This window comes from Phacochoerus africanus, chromosome 15 (genome assembly GCF_016906955.1).
Source record: "Phacochoerus africanus isolate WHEZ1 chromosome 15, ROS_Pafr_v1, whole genome shotgun sequence".
Lineage (NCBI taxonomy): Eukaryota > Metazoa > Chordata > Mammalia > Artiodactyla > Suidae > Phacochoerus > Phacochoerus africanus.
Window position 1 is genome coordinate 109,560,382 of NC_062558.1, and position 16,739 is coordinate 109,577,120.

General features: G+C 54.0%; 1 protein-coding gene across 2 annotated transcripts in view; it reads right to left on the minus strand.

Moving 5' to 3' along the window:
• Window positions 1-16,739, minus strand: part of CRTAC1 (cartilage acidic protein 1) — a 153,880-nt gene that overhangs the window by 24,142 nt on the left and 112,999 nt on the right. For both annotated transcript variants that reach the window (XM_047760692.1, XM_047760691.1), the window contains exons 5-7: window positions 13,921-14,077; window positions 3,950-4,084; window positions 230-375 (exon numbers count right to left, since the gene is read on the minus strand). In XM_047760692.1, coding sequence (XP_047616648.1) covers window positions 230-375; window positions 3,950-4,084; window positions 13,921-14,077 — 438 coding nt within the window. The remainder of the gene's footprint in view (window positions 1-229; window positions 376-3,949; window positions 4,085-13,920; window positions 14,078-16,739) is intronic.

Below are 16,739 nucleotides of genomic sequence, written 5' to 3' on the forward strand. Positions count from 1 at the left end.
ATTGACCGCGCTCTGGGCACTAGAGACATGGCAGCAGCCCAGCTGGAGTCCATCATGCCCCTGAGGTTACCTTCCTTGTCGCCCACCGGCCCCCTAGCTCTGCGGAGCCATGAGCCCCTGCTCAGCCTGGTGGGAGACCCGGGCAGGGCTGTATCCCCAGCACGAGGACAAGGACAAGGATGACGTGTATGGGATGGGGAAGTGGGGGGAGAGAGCCACCCCTTCTTACCCGAAAGCGGACCTTCCCGTGGGCGCTCATCTGCAGGTAGAGGCGGTGGGGACCGTTCCAGTTGCCGTAGACAATGTCCACTTTGCCGTCACGGTTGAAGTCGGCCAGGGCGACGCCGCGCCCGTGCTGGTGGGGGTCGTCCACCCCTGGAGGGGGGAAAGGCGAGAGCTCTGAGGGCAGGCTCCATGCTCACTCACTGGGTGGGCTCGGTGGAGAGCAATGGGGCAGGGCAATTCTCACACCTCTGATTTCTCCCCCGGGGTAGAAGGTGAGGAGCCAGCTGGTTGCCGAGAGAACCAGACTTGTCTTCAAGCTGCATTTGCTCAGAAAGTACTATTTTTCATCAGTTTGCGGTAGTGTGTGTAGGGGGAAGGAGACACGTGGAGGTTCTGGAGGATTAAAGCCCTTCTCAGTCAGCCCTGACCCTGGGATATATGAAGTTGATCATCGCTCTTTTTTTTTTTTGTCTTTTCTAGGGCCGCACCTGCGGCACATGGAGGTTCCCAGGCTAGGGGTCGAATTGGAGCTGCAACTGCCGGCCTACGCCAGAGCCACAGCAACGTGGGATCCGAACTGCGTCTGCAACCTTCACCACAGCTCAGGGCAATGCCGGATCCTTAACCCACTGAGTGAGGCCAGGGATCGAACCCGCAATCTCATGGTTCCTAGTCGGATTCGTTAACCACTGAGCCATGACGGGAATGCCGATCATCACTCTTTTGCTTAAATCTCAGTGGTTCCCAGTACCTTGGGTCAAGTTCAGATTCCTGCCTGGGGAGCACAAGGCCACTGTCCACCTTCTCAGGTCTTTATCTGGTACCACTCTTTCCCTTCCTCCTAAACACCAGCCACCCCGTGTTCCTTTCAATCCTCAAACGAACTAAGCTCTTCCCAGCTTTTGGGCCTTTGCTCAAGCTGGTCCTTCCCCGGTTTGGGTTACCTGGCTCTTTGCCTCCTGCTCGCGGCTACAATGGTGCCTCCTCAGGGAAGCCTTCCCTGACCACTCCCATGAAAGCAGGCCTTCTCACCCACCCTGCTCTTCACCCTGACAGCCTCCGATTCTCCTCCACTGTGCCAATCACACGTGGCATCACGGTGCTTGGCGGGGTCTGGTCTTCCTACTAGACCTTACGCTCCATGAGGTCAGGGGCTGTCTTCTTGTTCATCTGCGTTCACACAGCATCTATCTCAGGGCCTGTGGTGACCTGGGAGTTTTCTGTAAATACTTGCTGGATGAATGAAGAGACATAAATAATCTGACAGGAGGCGACCGGGGACAAGAGGTGACAGCAGAGGAAATACCGCATCATAACTGAGAAACCCACAGCGTGCCTTGTGAGATCTGGGCAAGGAAGGTCGTGGGTCTGGTGTCACCTGCTTGGGCTGCCCCTGCATCTGCCTGTGGCCAGTGAGAAAGAGCTGATCCTGGGGGAGGACAGAGGGTGGCTTTGCCCAGAGGGCTGACCTGACCTCCTGGCTGCCCAAGGCAGACACGATCTCTCAGGCCAAGTGCAGAGCTGAGAGGCAGGGGCTGCTGCTCTAAAGGCCCACGCCGACTCTTTCGGAGGACAGACTGCCGTTGGTTATCAGGCCCTCAGAGATGGCAGGTGATTGGACAATTTAATGGGAAGTAGGGATCACAGGCAGCTCTTGCCAGCTGCAGATACGGAGATCCTGAGGATGGGAACCAGGAGAAGCTCGGGGTGGGGCCCCATGGATCTTGGAGGCTGAGTGTCCTTTTGTGAGGAGGGAAGGATCAGAAGAATGGGTGTGGGTTGGGGGAACAGAGGCAAAGAGACCCAGGCTTGAGAAAGAGGGTTTGCAAGGGAAGGGGGCAACCTCCAAAGTCTAGGATGAATACCCCATTAATTCTCTGCAAAACTCCCCAGCCCTAATGTTGGTGGCCTTCTGTGTTGGCCCATTTCTCTCCTATCTACGAGGCACCTTGACAAGGAGCTGGTTCCCTTTCACGGGAATAATCGGTGCCAGGCTGCACTTCAGCGCAGCATCTGTTTGGGTGATGAATGCCCTCTTGACATGTCTTGTTAAACCCCTGCAATCACTCTGACTTTCAATTACGGGCCTAGCACCTTGCCTCTCTCCTCCCGCCTGATACCTTCTCCCACTCCAACTTGTTCGCGCCCCTCTGCTTCCATCCCTTTAACACCTGATCAAATCCTCTAGGTTTTCTCCATCACCACCTCCCCTTCATGTCATGATTTTTCAGCAATGAGAAAATTTGCTGCCGGAGTGTATAGCAGGTGAGCTGGGTGGGAGGACAGGCCGGGGAGCCACCTCCATCTCTCGCTTTGCCCCTCGCAAGGAGAAGAGGGGAGCCGATGGGCTGCAAGTGTGCGTTTGTGGGGTGTCCAGAAGGGGAAGTCTTGGACAGAGCGTGGGAAGGGCAGGTACTTGGAAGTCACAGAGAATGGATTGGTACTTGCTCGGGGATTTGATGCTAGCTGTCAGCACTAGCTGGAGCTTGTAGGACCTTTGATCTATGTGTCTATATCTCTGCTCACCTCTTCTTCCGGAGGCCAGAGCTCGTCCCTATGCTGCCAAGAGGAGGAGAAATCAAACCTCCCATTCCTTGGCAAGGTGGAGAGACCGAGTGGGGAAAGGTGGTTGAAAGGCAGATTGATTATGTCCACAGACTTTTATTATGTGTCCCAGTCACTGGAGACACATGATGAGGGTGATGCAGAAGCCCGAGTGAATGGTGCAGGCCACGGCAGTGGGAAGACAGAGGCGAGAAAGGTTTCACATATAACATCTGAGCTGAGTGTTGAAAGATAAATAGAGGTTCTGCAGTCAGAGAAAGGAGAGAGGGCACTTGAGGTGGAGAGAACTGGCAGGTGCAAAGGTCCTGAGGCAGATGACGGATGAGCATAAAGGGAGGAAGGGGGAGCAGAGCTAGGAGCCTGGAGGACCAGTTTGTGTTGATTTTATTCTGCTTCTTTTTTTTTTTTTTGTCTTTTTGCCTTTTCTAGGGCCCCATCGGTAGCATGTGGAGGTTCCCAAGCTAGGGGTCTAATCAGAGCTGTAGCCGCAGGCCTATGCCAGAGCCATAGCAACGCGGGATCTGAGCCGCATCTGTGACCTACACCACAGCTCATGGCAACACTGGATCCTCAACCCACTGAGCAAGGCAAGGGATTGAACCCACAACCTCATGGTTCCTAGTCGGATTCGTTAACCACTGCGCCACGATGGGAACTCCTATTCTACTTATTATAGCTTTTTGTTCACTTGTCTTTTCCCCTCTAGGATCTCAGTGCCTTGTGTGTGGGGGGGTGGGAGGGGGGCAGGGTGATCTTAGGCTTGTGCAGCATCCCTAGCTTCTAGCATCAGCCTAGCACCTAGCAGGGGCTCAATAAATAATTATTAGATTGATGAATGTTGAAGATGATGTTGGGGAGGGAGATGCAAAGAGGCAGCTTACAGGGGAACCTGGTCCCGAGAGACACAAGCCAAGCTCAGAAGGACGCAGGCCAATCCCTGCTGCTGGACAACGGATGACAGTCAAGAGTTCCAGACCCCACCTCCCCAGCCGTGACCTGGGGCTGTGGAATTAGAGGTGACAGGCAACGTTTCCCTGCACAGTGCAGATGATGACTTGTTCTCCTCTCCCTGAGGCCTGCGGGGCCTGGAGGGGACAGGACAACCCAGAGTCCCCTGGGGGTGGGTGGGGGGAAAACACAGGGCAGAGGCTGTACTCACCAGCGCTGGCTGCGGCATCCACGAAAGTGCCATCTCCCCGGTTGTGGAAGAGGAAGTTGGGCCCGTTCTCGTTGTCGCAGAAGATGTCCGAGGCGCTGCTGCTGAGGATGGGACCCACGCTGACGCCCCGGCCCCCTGAGGGAGGACATCGACCCACACTCAGGCAGAAGCAAAGCCCCAGGCCCGCGTGGAGGGTGGGGTTGCCTCTGCAGGCCTTGAGAAGCTGTTATGATGATGCTTCAGAAGAGCCCAGGGAAGGGGGGATTCTCCCTTTCCAGGTGATGCCCTGAGCCCAGATCTGAGCTCTCAGTTTCATAAACCTACGTGGAGGGTGACTGCACTGATGACGAGGCAAATGAAGAGTAGGACAGAATTGGAGGAGTTCCCGTTGTGGTGCAGTGGAAACAAATCCGACTAGGAACCACGAGGTTGTGGGTTGGATCCTTGGCCTCACTCAGTGGGTTAAGGATCTGGCGTTGCCGTGAGCTGTGGTGTAGGTGGCAGACGCAGCTCGGATCCCGCGTTGCTGTGGCTCTGGCGTAGGCCGGCAGCAACAGCTCCGATTCAACCCCTAGCCTGGGAACCTCCATATGCTGCAGGTGCGGTGTGGCCCTAAAAAAAAAAAAAAAAAAAAGGAGTAAGAGAGAATCACTCTGTGCCAAAGGGGTGACTCCCAGAGCTGAGGAACACAGAGGCCACCACACAGGTTCTTCCCTTCCCTTCAGTGGCCGAATTTCACTAATCCTGAACCCAGCTCTGCCTACATTTTGGTCAAGTCATTGATGCCCTGGCAGCCCCTGCCCCTACCCTGATCACACATAAGCTGCTCAAGATACTGGCGCATTCCTGTTCTAAGGATCTATAGGAATAGGTTCCAGATGTAGGTATGGGGATGCTTACTTTGCTTTGCTTGATGGAGGAAACAAATGGGAGCACCTGCCTGCCCAGCAGCAGCCATGCTGCGTGGATCTCAGTGCATGCTCGTGAGGGGCTATTCGGCAGCTACTAAAAAGACTCCAATATATACTGACCTGGAGTGGTGCCCCCGACATACTGTTAAATGAAAAAGCAATCACCGAGTTAACGGCATTTTTTTTTTTTATTTTTTAAAAAAAGGAAACTAGGAATTCCCGTCGTAGTGCAGTGGTTAACGAATCCGACTAGGAACCATGAGGTTGTGGGTTCGATCCCTGCCTTTGCTCAGTGGGTTAACGATCTGGCATTGCTGTGAGCTGTGGTGTAGGTTGCAGAAGCGGCTCGGATCCCGAGTTGCTGTGCTGTGGCTCTGGCGTAGGCCGGTGGCTACAGCTCCGATTCAACCCCTAGCCTGGGAAACTCCATATGCTGAGGGAGTGGCCCAAGAAATGGCGAAAAGACAAAAAAAAAAAAAATTAAAAATTAAAAAAAAAGGAAACTAAATGGTATTTCTGAATATACATGTTTGTGCGAACTTGTCCTTGAGTTTGGGGAAAAGTGGGAAAGGCCACACCCCGAGCTGTGGCTGCCTTGATGGGGTAGGATTTGGAGAGGAAAGGAGAGATGGTAGCTGGCCTCTTTTTGGAATGTCTGTACTCATTGATTTATTGCAACAAGAATTGCTTCTGTAGTTTGAAAGGAAAAAAATCCAATAAGGTGTATACTTTTTAAGAAAGCAAGCAAGGCCAGAGTTCCTGTTGTGGCTCAGTGGTAATGAACCTGACTAGTATCCATGAGGATGGGGGTTCAATCCCTTGTCTCGCTCAGTGGGTTAAGGATCCCATGTTTCCATGAACTGTGGTGTAGGTCATAGATGTGGCTCAGATCCAGTGTTGCTGTGGCTGTAGCATAGGCCTGCAGCTGCAGCTCAGATTCGACTCCTAGTCTGGGAACCTCCATATGCCCCAAGTGCAGCCCTGAAAGCAAGCAAGCAAGCAAGCTCTATATTAGGATTTGAAGTGCCCAAGATGGAATGTGGACATGTCACCAAACCCAATCAGAAGATGCTTGAACAAACCACCCCCAACCAGTGAATTTCAAATAAAGCCTGGAAAGCCTTCCCTTACCTACATCCCCAAAAGCTGGAAATACTGGGCAGAAGATAGCCTGACCAGGACATGGGTCCCAGGCCCAGCTTGACTTTTTTGTAAGCTGTGTGACCTTGGGCAATTTCCATTACCTGTTTAGCCTGTGTCCTCATAGGTAAGATGAGGGACCTGCCATTTCTATTTCAGAGTTTTTGGAAGAATCCAATGAGGTGAGAGAAAGAAGAGGATCAAATGATGTGAAAAGTCACTGTGACTCTCACAGCATTGCTACTCGGTCAGGTCCATGGACCAATCGCAGGCATGACATCTGTGAGCTTGTTAGAAATGCAGAATCCCAGGCTCCACCCACCCAATCAGGACCTGCTCTCTAACGGGACCCCTGGGGGATTTATGTGCACAGTAAAGTTTGAAAAGTGCTGTTCTGAAGGGCTGTTCAGTCCAATAAGAGCAGTTACTAGAGCTCTCAGATGAACGTGATTTTTTTAAAAAAAATACATGAGATCTCAGGCAAAACAACAGTGCTAATTTGGGATGGAGGTTCTCTTGGTTCCCAGGCTCCTCCCATCCTCTGAGATTTTCTCTGGAGGAAATCATGGGGTCTTTCTCGCCTGAGCAGGTGCAGCCTGCCTGCTAGGGACTGGCTTTGGGGCCAGGGGGACAGAGTGGGGCCAACGGCATTGCCGCTGCCATTGTTCTCCTGGTGGGGCTCCTTGTTAACACATTCTGGGCCCTGGGACTCCGAGTCCTCCTGGGTAATCTAATTAGCTCTCCGGGAGAGCCCAAGCCTGATGCAAATGGAACCACTAAATTCCACTTCTGGGGAGTGTCATCCAAGATACGAACGAACGGGTGGGCGCTTTCATCAGGAGAGCCCTGGGTGGGGCAGGGCGGGAGGGTTCCAGATGCCTTTCTTTCCCTAAGGCAGCAGAGAGGGTGCTGAGCTACAACGTGGGCACCTCTTCTGTCCATTCAAAGAGTTGCCACTGAGTGGAGGCTGGTGGCTGTCCCTGCCCTGGTCCTGCCAGACTCCAGCCCAGACTGGAGCAGGTCCGGCATGTAAGCCGTCTTCAAACCAATGCCAGACTGGAGCAGGCTTCAGTGAGAAACCCACAGTCTTGTCTAGGCCCCACACAATCCAGGTGGGGCTCCGGGACTTGCTGCCATGCAACTCCATCCTTCTCCCCCGCTCTGGCATCCTCCAATTTCCTCTCTGCCTCTGGCTCCCAAACTGTGACACATTCCCTTCATTTTCTACAAAGCAGGTTATTTCCCTCTTGGACAAATTTCTAAATCTTTCTAATTAACTAATTGGGTTGGGTTGAAGCCTTGCACCATTTGTAACCTGTAATTACTAGAAAATTGCCATGGTAACCACACTACTAATTAGTGACAATTTATTGCCATGGCAACTGGACCATAACAGAGACGTTACCCACAACTCCTTCTTGGCAAGTTTGCTGCACAGTTGGGGAGCAGGTGAGTCGACAGTTGGGGAGCCAGCCTCTTGGGCACTGGCCCCAGCAGCCGCAGGATGGAGGGCCAGACCAGGGTCTGAGGCAAGGGCAGCCCCGTGCCTGCACCCCTCACTCAGGCTGCAGGGGAAGCTCTCCTCCCAGGTCCGGCATGTAAGCCCTCTTCAACCAATAAAATCCATCCATCTTAAGTGCAGCCTGACACTCCCACTCCCTGCTCGGTCAATGACAGAGGCCACTTATTCTGCAATTATGTCCCTGGACTGCTCGCCTCCCCCATGCCCAGCTCTTCCCCCTACTTTCCTCTGCCCTCCCTGTCACCCTCACCCAGTCTTCCCTCCTCCTAAGGTTAGCTCCCACTTCTGGGGCTACCTGGGGGCACGGAGGAACCTCTTTATTTAGCCTTGGAAAGTAACATCCCAATAGGGAGTTAAACTCCACTTTATATCAATTATGCCCTTTATACTTGAGGCCAGAACATCCTCTTGGAAGCAAGCAGTTCCCCAGTTGGGACTGGAGAGGCGCACTGGGTGGTTGGCAAGACTGCGGATCAGGAAGTCCAAGCTGTGGGACCTCGGGCATGTCACTGGACCTTCTGGGTGTCTGGTTTCTCGGGTGTAACATGAGACCGCTAACAGCTCCATCTCAGGGCTGGCATGGATATTAAGCGAGCGGGGTTTTGGAAGGTATCTTGAAAAACGTCAGGTGCCACATAGTCATTAGTGGGACTATTTCCCACCTGCTGGGTGAATAATATCCCCTTATTTTCCTAGCACTTTCAAGCTTCAAAGGCCCCCTTGTTCTGCTGTTGGGTGTGCATGAAGCTCCCTGCCCATCCCTTCCTGAAGGCTTCTCACTTTGCCCACCAGGCTGGATGGGAGAGGTGGTCACAGGGAAAGGTGCCTCCCACGGCCCTCTCTCCCTCTTGCCATGTTCCAGCACCCCCTCTGGTGATTGGGCCTGAGCCCAAGGGGCAGCCTTGCTTACCCTTAAGAAATGTACCCCTAAACCTCTGAAACCCAACATTTGGGAGATGCAGACTCAAGGGCAGTTTGTAAATAGGCCATCCATTCCTCTCTCAGACTGCATCTGGGCACCCTCGGGGGTGGGAGTGAGGAAGGGAAGGAGAACTTGTAGGGAGTGGGGGGCCTGCTGGTGAAGCACCCCCAGCTGTACTCCGGGATGAAGAGGCAGGGGCTTTGCCATGCTAAGGAAAGACCTCTAGGGCCTGCCTGGCCTCTGCACCTTCTCTGGACAAAGGAACTTGGGGCGTGTGCTCCTCAGGCCTCGGTGTCCCTCCCTGTCAAATGGGGGTGGGGGTGGAAATGCGCTCTCCAGGCTGGACCACAGGATAAGTGTGGTGGGCAGTGGCTTCCCGGGCCCATCAGTATACTGCACCATGGAGGCTCTGTGGCAAGGCTGGACAGACAGGGGATTTGGACTCGGGGGCTAATGCTGCTGATTAATGGTTCCAGTGGATGCAAGGCCTGCAGGCTGCCAAGATCATCCAAGATATCGTGCGAGTAGCAAAACTGCTGGTACGTGTAGGGGTGGCGGAATGGACAGTGTGTGTGTGTGTGTGTGTGTGTGTGCGCGCGCGCACGTTTGTGCATGTGTGTGTGTGTGTGTGTGTGTGTGTGTGTGTGTGTTGGAGACGGGGGTGGGAGAAGGGCAGGATGGTAACAGGGTTTCCCTCTGAGTTTCCTGAATACCGCATGGGTGCTGGTGTTGCTACCCCAGCACCCTCTGAGAGCTGTCCAAATGCCGGGCAGGGTTCTGAGTGTGTGCGTGTGGAGGGTGGTAGATAAGGACCTTCCCATGTGTCCCCTGGTCTGTCCAGCCGGTCGCTGCAGGACATGGAGGCGGGGCAGGAGGACAGCTGGCATCATCTGCCCACTGGCTGGGGCTTTACAAACCTCAGGCACCCGGTGGGTGCAGGGGGATGGGGTGCCTCTCTGCCCACCCCCCACCCCCAGGCAGGGAGGGGGCAGGAAAAGGAGTGGCAGGAATGGTGCCTCTGGCCATCTGTTGCTCAGTCCTGTGTACTAGGGACTGTCGAGGCTTCATCTCACCTCACCATTTTCCAGGTGAGGAAACTGAGGCTCAGGGAAGCATAGTCGCAGCCAGCAGGCAGTGGGTCAGTTCAAACCCAAGTCTCAGTGACCCTGGAGTCACTCTCTCCCCACCATGTGCTCGCAAACATTTCTACTCAAGTTCCCTCTTAGCAGAAGGGGGATTTGTGCTCCTGGTAAGGCCCAGAATGGCCCAGAATGACATTTGAAAAATCTCTCTCGTTTCAGCTGAGGGAAAAAAATGCATATCCAGGTTGCATTTGTATTCTATAACATATCTGTGTTTACTTTAAATAAAAAATGATGTCCCTTCTTGTCAATCACCTAGAGCATCTGACCCTCTGTTTCCTGGGGCTTTGGGTACCCCTGGCAGACCCTTGGCTGCCCTCCACGGGGGTCCCCGGCCCTGGCTGAGGAGCCTGTCACTCAAGCCCTGCCTGTCCCCAGCTGACAGACTGGCTGCACTCCCACTGAAAGGCCAGTGCCCACCTGGGAACCCGGGAGGCGCCAAGGCCCCCACTCTGCCGCCCCTGGTCACCTCTCTGGAGCTGGCTGGTGGGGATCCGCCAGAAGGCCTCAGCTGGGCTTTAGGCATCTCTGTCTCCTCCAATAATGACTTCCTATAAATCAGATCTGCCCTCTGCTTTGTTCTACACTGCTCCCAGCCAACAGCAAAACTCTCCACCCAACATCATAAATCCGCCTTCATTTTCTTTCCAAATTTCTTTTAAGGCTTCTTTAATCACCACCTTGCAGCCTGGACAGATGCTCCTTAAAAGGATGAGGCCAAATTGCAGAGCTCCTGGGGAGGGAGTAGAGACCAGGGAGAGGCAGGGGCCAGAAGGAAGAGAGATGGATTCCCCAGGGGAATAGAGCTGAAGATGCCCAGGCCCATGCCCAGGGCTGGAGGACATGCCAGGGGACACATGGAGAAGACCATGTGGCTGTAGGGAGCTCTGTGCTTCCGCCTGTGCTCCCTACAGCCAGGAGCTGCCCACAGAGGGTCCTGGTATCCTTGCCAGGACCTCAGAGGAGGCTGTTGATGTTTGCTATACTCAGTGGGCACTGCCTTGTGTGCCAGGCCCTGTGCCAGGTCTGTCCTATGTTTGCCTCCTTTCATTCTCACAATACCCGCATTTTTCAGGTGAGAAAACAGAGGCCTGGAGAGGTTAGTAAATGGCCCGCTGCTGCCTGGACGGTAGGACATGGTGGAGGCAAGATCTGCACCCAGCACCCTGCCTCCAGACCCTGTCCTCTTGGCAACGCTGTTAGACGGTTAGTTCAAGGTGCTCAGAGAGGCTGTGAAACGTGCCCGAGATCACTGGGGGCCACAGACGTGGTGCAAACCTCTTGGTCCCCGCCTTCCCCCTTCTTGATTTCCATGCCAGGCCCTCAGCCAGGGGGAGAACGCGTTCTCAGGATTCCCATGCAGGGCAGTTCAAGCTCCAAGCACTGCAGGCAGCTGGGAGAGAATCAGGAACCATGGGGGGTGACCTGCCCTCTGCCCAACTCTGCACCAGCGGCTCTGGCTATGCTGCTCTCCAGGGGCCCCCGGTCCCCCGAGAGCCAGCGCGATGGCCGCTAGATGGCACTGTGACCCAGCAGAGCCGCGGCCAGCGGTGGAAAGGTTCGTCTGGAGGGAAGGCCTCCCCTTCCCCCTCCAGAGGAGCCAGACAGCCCAGTGCGGGCTTCGCCCTTTCCGGCGTGCCAACCGCGATGTCCGGGCCTCCCCTGCACCCTGGACAGTCCAGGCCAGGCAACTGTTCCAGCCACAAAACCTGGGAGCCTCAGGGAAAGGCTAGAGGGTCAATGCCGAGGGCTGCGATCGTGGTGGGTGCACACCTTCCTCCTGGGCCAGCCCCTCCCGTCTCAACCTGGAGGTCATCAGAAAGGTCAGCTGGTTGTGGCACTTCAGGCATCCGGGACCGCGCTCTGAGTGCTCTTCTCTATGACTCTCCTGTGTGACCTTGGGCAAGTCCCTTCTCTCTGGACCGCGTTTGTTCTTTTGCAATCGGGAGGTTCTCTGAGGTCTGTCTGGCAGATGGGTGTTGTGTGGCCTGGCTCCAGGGATCTGTGGATCTCTGATTGCACATCTGGCCGTGGCTTGCTGCCCTCCCAGCCTGTTCAGGGCCCTGCTCCTCACTGCCTGCGTCTCTCCTCTCTTCCTGGGCCCCAGGGCACCGGCCTGGAGCGGAGCGCTGGCCACATGCCAGAGCCTCAGCAATCAGGCCAGGCTCTGGTGGTGGCCCTTACATTAGGGGTCCATTCCTGGGGCTCTGGGGCTAGTTTCCCAGCCAGATGTCCATGTGTCATGAATGGAGTGACGATGGGGGCTACAGAGTAGTGTTGGGGGCTTGGTGGGCGGAGAAGGGGTGGGCTGGGGAAGGCGGGCAGATAGCATAGTAACTTGGTGGGCCAAATAGGTTCTTGTCAGCCAAATGGCTTTGGAAGTCTGCAAAGCTGCTCTAACGTGTCCTCTGGGCATGCCAGCTGCCCCGGCCTGCCTGCACGCTCCACAGAAACTGCTGTCCATGCCTTGAGCTGCCCTGTCCTTCCAGCACAGCCGGGCACCATTGGCTGATGCCCCCATCCCCACTCGTCCTGCTCAGCTGTCTCCTCTTGATCCCCTCCTTCCCCGTCCCCAGGTCCTGCCAGCCCCTCTGCCAGCCCAGTCAGCGGAACAATGTCCTTTTCACGTTCACACCCAGCCGCAACCTTCTGAATTCTCTGATTCTGTGTATAACCCTCGCTCTCAGACCTTGCCTCCCTTCCAGCTCATCATTTTCAAGTGCTTCCTCTCCCCAGCCCACCCTCCTTCTCCTGCAGATCAAGGCACTTAATTGCCAAGCCAGCCCAGTGCACAGAACTGGGAACTATTCAGAAAAATGGACTGTACAACTCCAGGCGGAAGCGCCTGCATATTTATTCCTTTTCCCAGGAAAGCATGGTTTATGACCGACCCTCAGCCTTCCCGCTGCACACTCCCATGCAGACCTCTCATGCACTCTCATGGGGCTTGAGCTGCACAAACTATTTTATTGTCTAGTCATTTGTTCCCACAAACTTTGTCAGACAGGTCAACATCAATCTCCCCCTTTCACTGAGGTAGAGAGCTGGCTGGAGAAAGGCATCATAAACTCAGGGTAGGACCTGGAGATGGTGCCACCACCCAGGTGTCCGGAGGCAGGGGAATCGCCCACATGACCCTTCAAGGATCCTTCCAGCCCCCGAAGTGAGATCCAGGAAGGCTGCCACTTGGAAGTCTACAGTGCAAGTTGGGATGCCCATAGGAGAAAGGTCAAGAAATGAGAAAATTCCTAGAGTTCCCATCGTGGCTCAGTGGTCAATGAATCTGACTAGCATCCATGAGGATGCAGGTTCGGTCCCTAGCCTCCCTCAGTGGGTTGAGGATCCGGCATTGCCGTGAGCTGTGGTGTAGGTCGCAGATGCAGCTCAGATCTCGCGTTGCTGTGGCTGTGGTGTAGACCGGCGGCTACAGCTCTCATTCGACCCCTAGCCTGGGAACTTCCATATGCTGCAGGTGCGGCCCTAAAAAGCAAAAACAAACAAACAAAAACCCCCAAAAAACAAAAAAGAGAGAGAGAATTCCTGCATCCAATAGGCAGGTCGGGTATGAGTGAGGCCAGAGTTCATGTGAGAAGCTGTGTGCAGCTCTGGCTTCCTGATTTTTGGCACCCCAGACGGGCACCGGCTTGCTCTGCCATCAGCAGCCTATTGGCAGGTGATCAGAGTTTAGTCAGCAGCCGTGCTGGAATTAGAAAAACAGCCTTCCCTAGAAAGATCTCCCTGTCAGAGACTCTGACAATAAGCCCCCCATCCAGAAAGATGTGGGGGGAGCGTGCCTTCAAGAAAAAAAAGTGCTGGAGAGGTTTTGGAACAAGAACACAATTCTTTGAGCTCAGTTATCTGAGACGGGACCCAGCTGAAGCTTAGGGATTTAGCACTCAATTCCTGGCCGCTTATGTGTAAGTAAATAATTTCATCTGCTGTTTGGCAATAAAGAATGCTTTAAATCTTGGCCTCTGTGATTTGTCAGTTTTCTCCTACAGAACCTGTTCACCCATCATTTGGGTTATGGCGGGGAATGGGGCGAGAGGGCCCACAGAGAGGGACTTGCAATGGTCCCAGCTATGTCTGACGTCGCCCACGGGGGTACCCCGGAACCCACACCTGCCAGGTGTCTCAGCATCTGGAGAGGCAGCGTTGGAGGAAGCCGCCTGTGGGTGCTGGGATGAAGTGAAGCCCTCACCCTCCCTCCTCAGGGACAGCCCCCCCCCCCCCCCCCCCCCCCGCCATGGTCTCTGATGAATTAGGCTCAGCCTTGCAGGGTCCAGCCCCAGCCCCTCTAGCTCCCAGCCTACCTCCCATGTCACTGTGCCTACCTGTGTATTTGCTGACCCCAGCCTCAGCGGCCACATCTCTGAGTGCCAGGATGCCCCGGGAGAGGTCACTGGCTTCGGGGTCCATTTCAATGAGGGCATCTGGGCCCACGTTCCCGTAGGCATAATTGGCGATATAGATGGAGTAGCGTCCGGAGCCCTGAGGAGGAAGGGAGGGAGGGTGGGTGAGCAGCCCCAGTGTTTTGGTGGAGGGGGGGGCACAGAAAGCCATTCCCCACTCCTCTCACGGGCCACAGTTTTCTCACAGGCTCTTTTCCTGGGGTCTGGCATCCATGACCTTGCAGCCTGTGTGCACCGCACAACTCCAGAGGCTACAGAGCTTTGCACCAAGGCTATGGAGCGTGGGACGCCCCCAGAGTCCTACAGCAAAGTGGCCCTGCTTCTCCTTCTATCCTGTTCCAGAAGAACATCCCTCCCTCTCCCCCACAACCACCTTTTTATAGACAATTTTCTAATGTGCCTCCCTCCAGCTGAGCTCTCTCCAGCTGCCAGCCAGGGTAGCTGCTCAATAAATATTTGCTGATTGATTGATCTACCAATTCCCATTATTCTCAGTCTCTCTCTCCCATTCAAGCTCGCACCAGCCAAGATGACAAGCAAATTCCTGAGCCATCCCCCCCCTCCCACCCCAGTCCCCACCCTATATCTCTCCATTCCTCGATTTGGGTAGCACAGGAGGCTCGGCTATGCTTTCGTTCCCTTGTTTTCCCCATATTACCAGAAAGAAATAGTATATTGCTTCTGCCTTTATAACACTGTCTCAAATATATATATATATATTTTCCCCTTTGCATCCAGGAGAAGCCCTGGGCTCCAACTCCTCGTTCATTCTCTTCTCTAGCCCAAAACACAGTTGATGAAAGATTCTTTCCAGCCTGTTATTATAATGGTGTTATTTCTTCAATGGATGCCTTCTTTCCCCCAAGAGATCCACACAATTTCTCAATCAGTTTTCTCGCTTTCCTCTTATCCCTTTCAGCATTTCCCTCCAATTAATCAGACAGGACATATTTCTTGAGCTCCAGCTATTTGCAAGGTGCTGGGTTAAATGTACTTAAGACAAACTCTTTGTCCTTAGGTTGCTTAGAGTCTGGTTTAAAGGAAGCCATAAACACGAAACCACCGGGAGAGATAGATAAATTGAGGACAGCCAGAGTGTGCTGTCACCCCTCTCCGTGACCCCTTTGTTTCCTTCCATTTCCTGCCCAATGGTCCCATGAGAAGAGTCCCCTCCCACCCAATGGTCACTTTATCCCTTTGTTGGGACCTTTTTTTTTGGGGGGGGAAAGCCGATTAAGAGCCACTTGGGTTAGACAGGTGGGTGAGGCCAAGGAAGGACCTTGGGGTCCCCTGGGGGAAGCAGCTCATCAACAATTACATGTATGATTAAGACTGTGTGTGGGGTTTCCTGGGTGCATGGAAGGGGCGCACCTAACCTGGAGGAAGGGCGCCTAATTGTGGGATGTTCCAGAAAGATTTTCTAAGAGGAGTCTCAGCCAGAAGAAGTGGAGGGGAAAGAAGCTTCCAGGCAGAGATGAGACTGAGAGCGATGTGTGTCAGGACGCCACAAGCAGTTGGTTCCATGTTGCTGGAGCATTCAATGCAAGGGGGATGAAGCTGGAGGAGGTGGCCGAGCTGTTCCATAAAGACCTCTCTGCCCCACCCTCCATCTGTGGTTCTCTGTGTCGCTATCCTGCTACCTGGGAATCAATGCTTTACACGTCTTGCTCCTCAAAGTGGTCCCTGGACCAGCAGCATCGGTGTCGTCTGGGAGCATGTAAGAGATGCAGACTCTCAGGTCCCAGCTCAGACCTGCCAGCTCTGCATTGTCACAAGATGCTCACGTGATCCTCATGCAAAACTGAAGTTTGAGGAGCACCGCTTTACAACACGGCTTTGTGATTAGGGGAGAAGTTTGAAAGGTTCTTGCTCGTCGCAGGAGCTTGTGTACGTGTGCGGAGTGGTTAGATGAAGAGTGAATGGATGGGGCCAAAGGGGAAAGTGTGCCATCACCGAGACAGTGCCTGACCCTACCAGCTGTTAGCAATCTCATCAACAAACGGGCAATTAAGCCCAAATGAACTGAAATGCACTCTGCTAGAAATTAGGATATTTATAAAATTCAGTTACACCTAGTTCCTTGCTTTGGTGTATTGGGGTGACAAAACAGACAAACAGATGTGTTACAGCTAGAGAAGACTGTAGAAATTCACAAGTGAATTTGAGCACCATGATTCTGGGAGGAGGACCTGATTCTGGGGAAAGGAAGATGTTCCTGCAGCTTTGGGTCCAGGGCAGTGGGTTTCACCCTTTAGCCTACCTCAGCATCACCTGGAGGACTTGTTCAACCAAGGATGCTGGGTCCCATCCTCAGGATTTCTGATTCAGGAGGGCTGGGTGGGCCCGAGAATCTGCATTTCTAACGAGTTCCCCCGGAGGGGGGCCGAAGCTGGTGATGCTGTTTCTGGAACCACACTTTGAGAACCCCGGGCCTGGGGCTGGGAGTCTGGCTCCTTGCCCAAGCTCTGCCCTCACTGGCTCTCTGTCCTTGGGCAGGTTCTCCAACCAGTTGGGCCACATCTCCTCACGTGTTAAATGGGAAGCTTATTCCCCCAGTTCCTGGCAGGGCTGTCGAGATGAAATGAGATAACGCATGTGAAAGGTCTTTGAAAAAATAAAAATGCTATATAAACATGAGGCATAATCATTATCGATCAGGGAACGCTTCTTGTAAGAGATCGGCTTTGAGCGGGGTCCAGAAAGGTGGATGAGTGATGAGGCAGCTGAAGATGAAGGGCAGC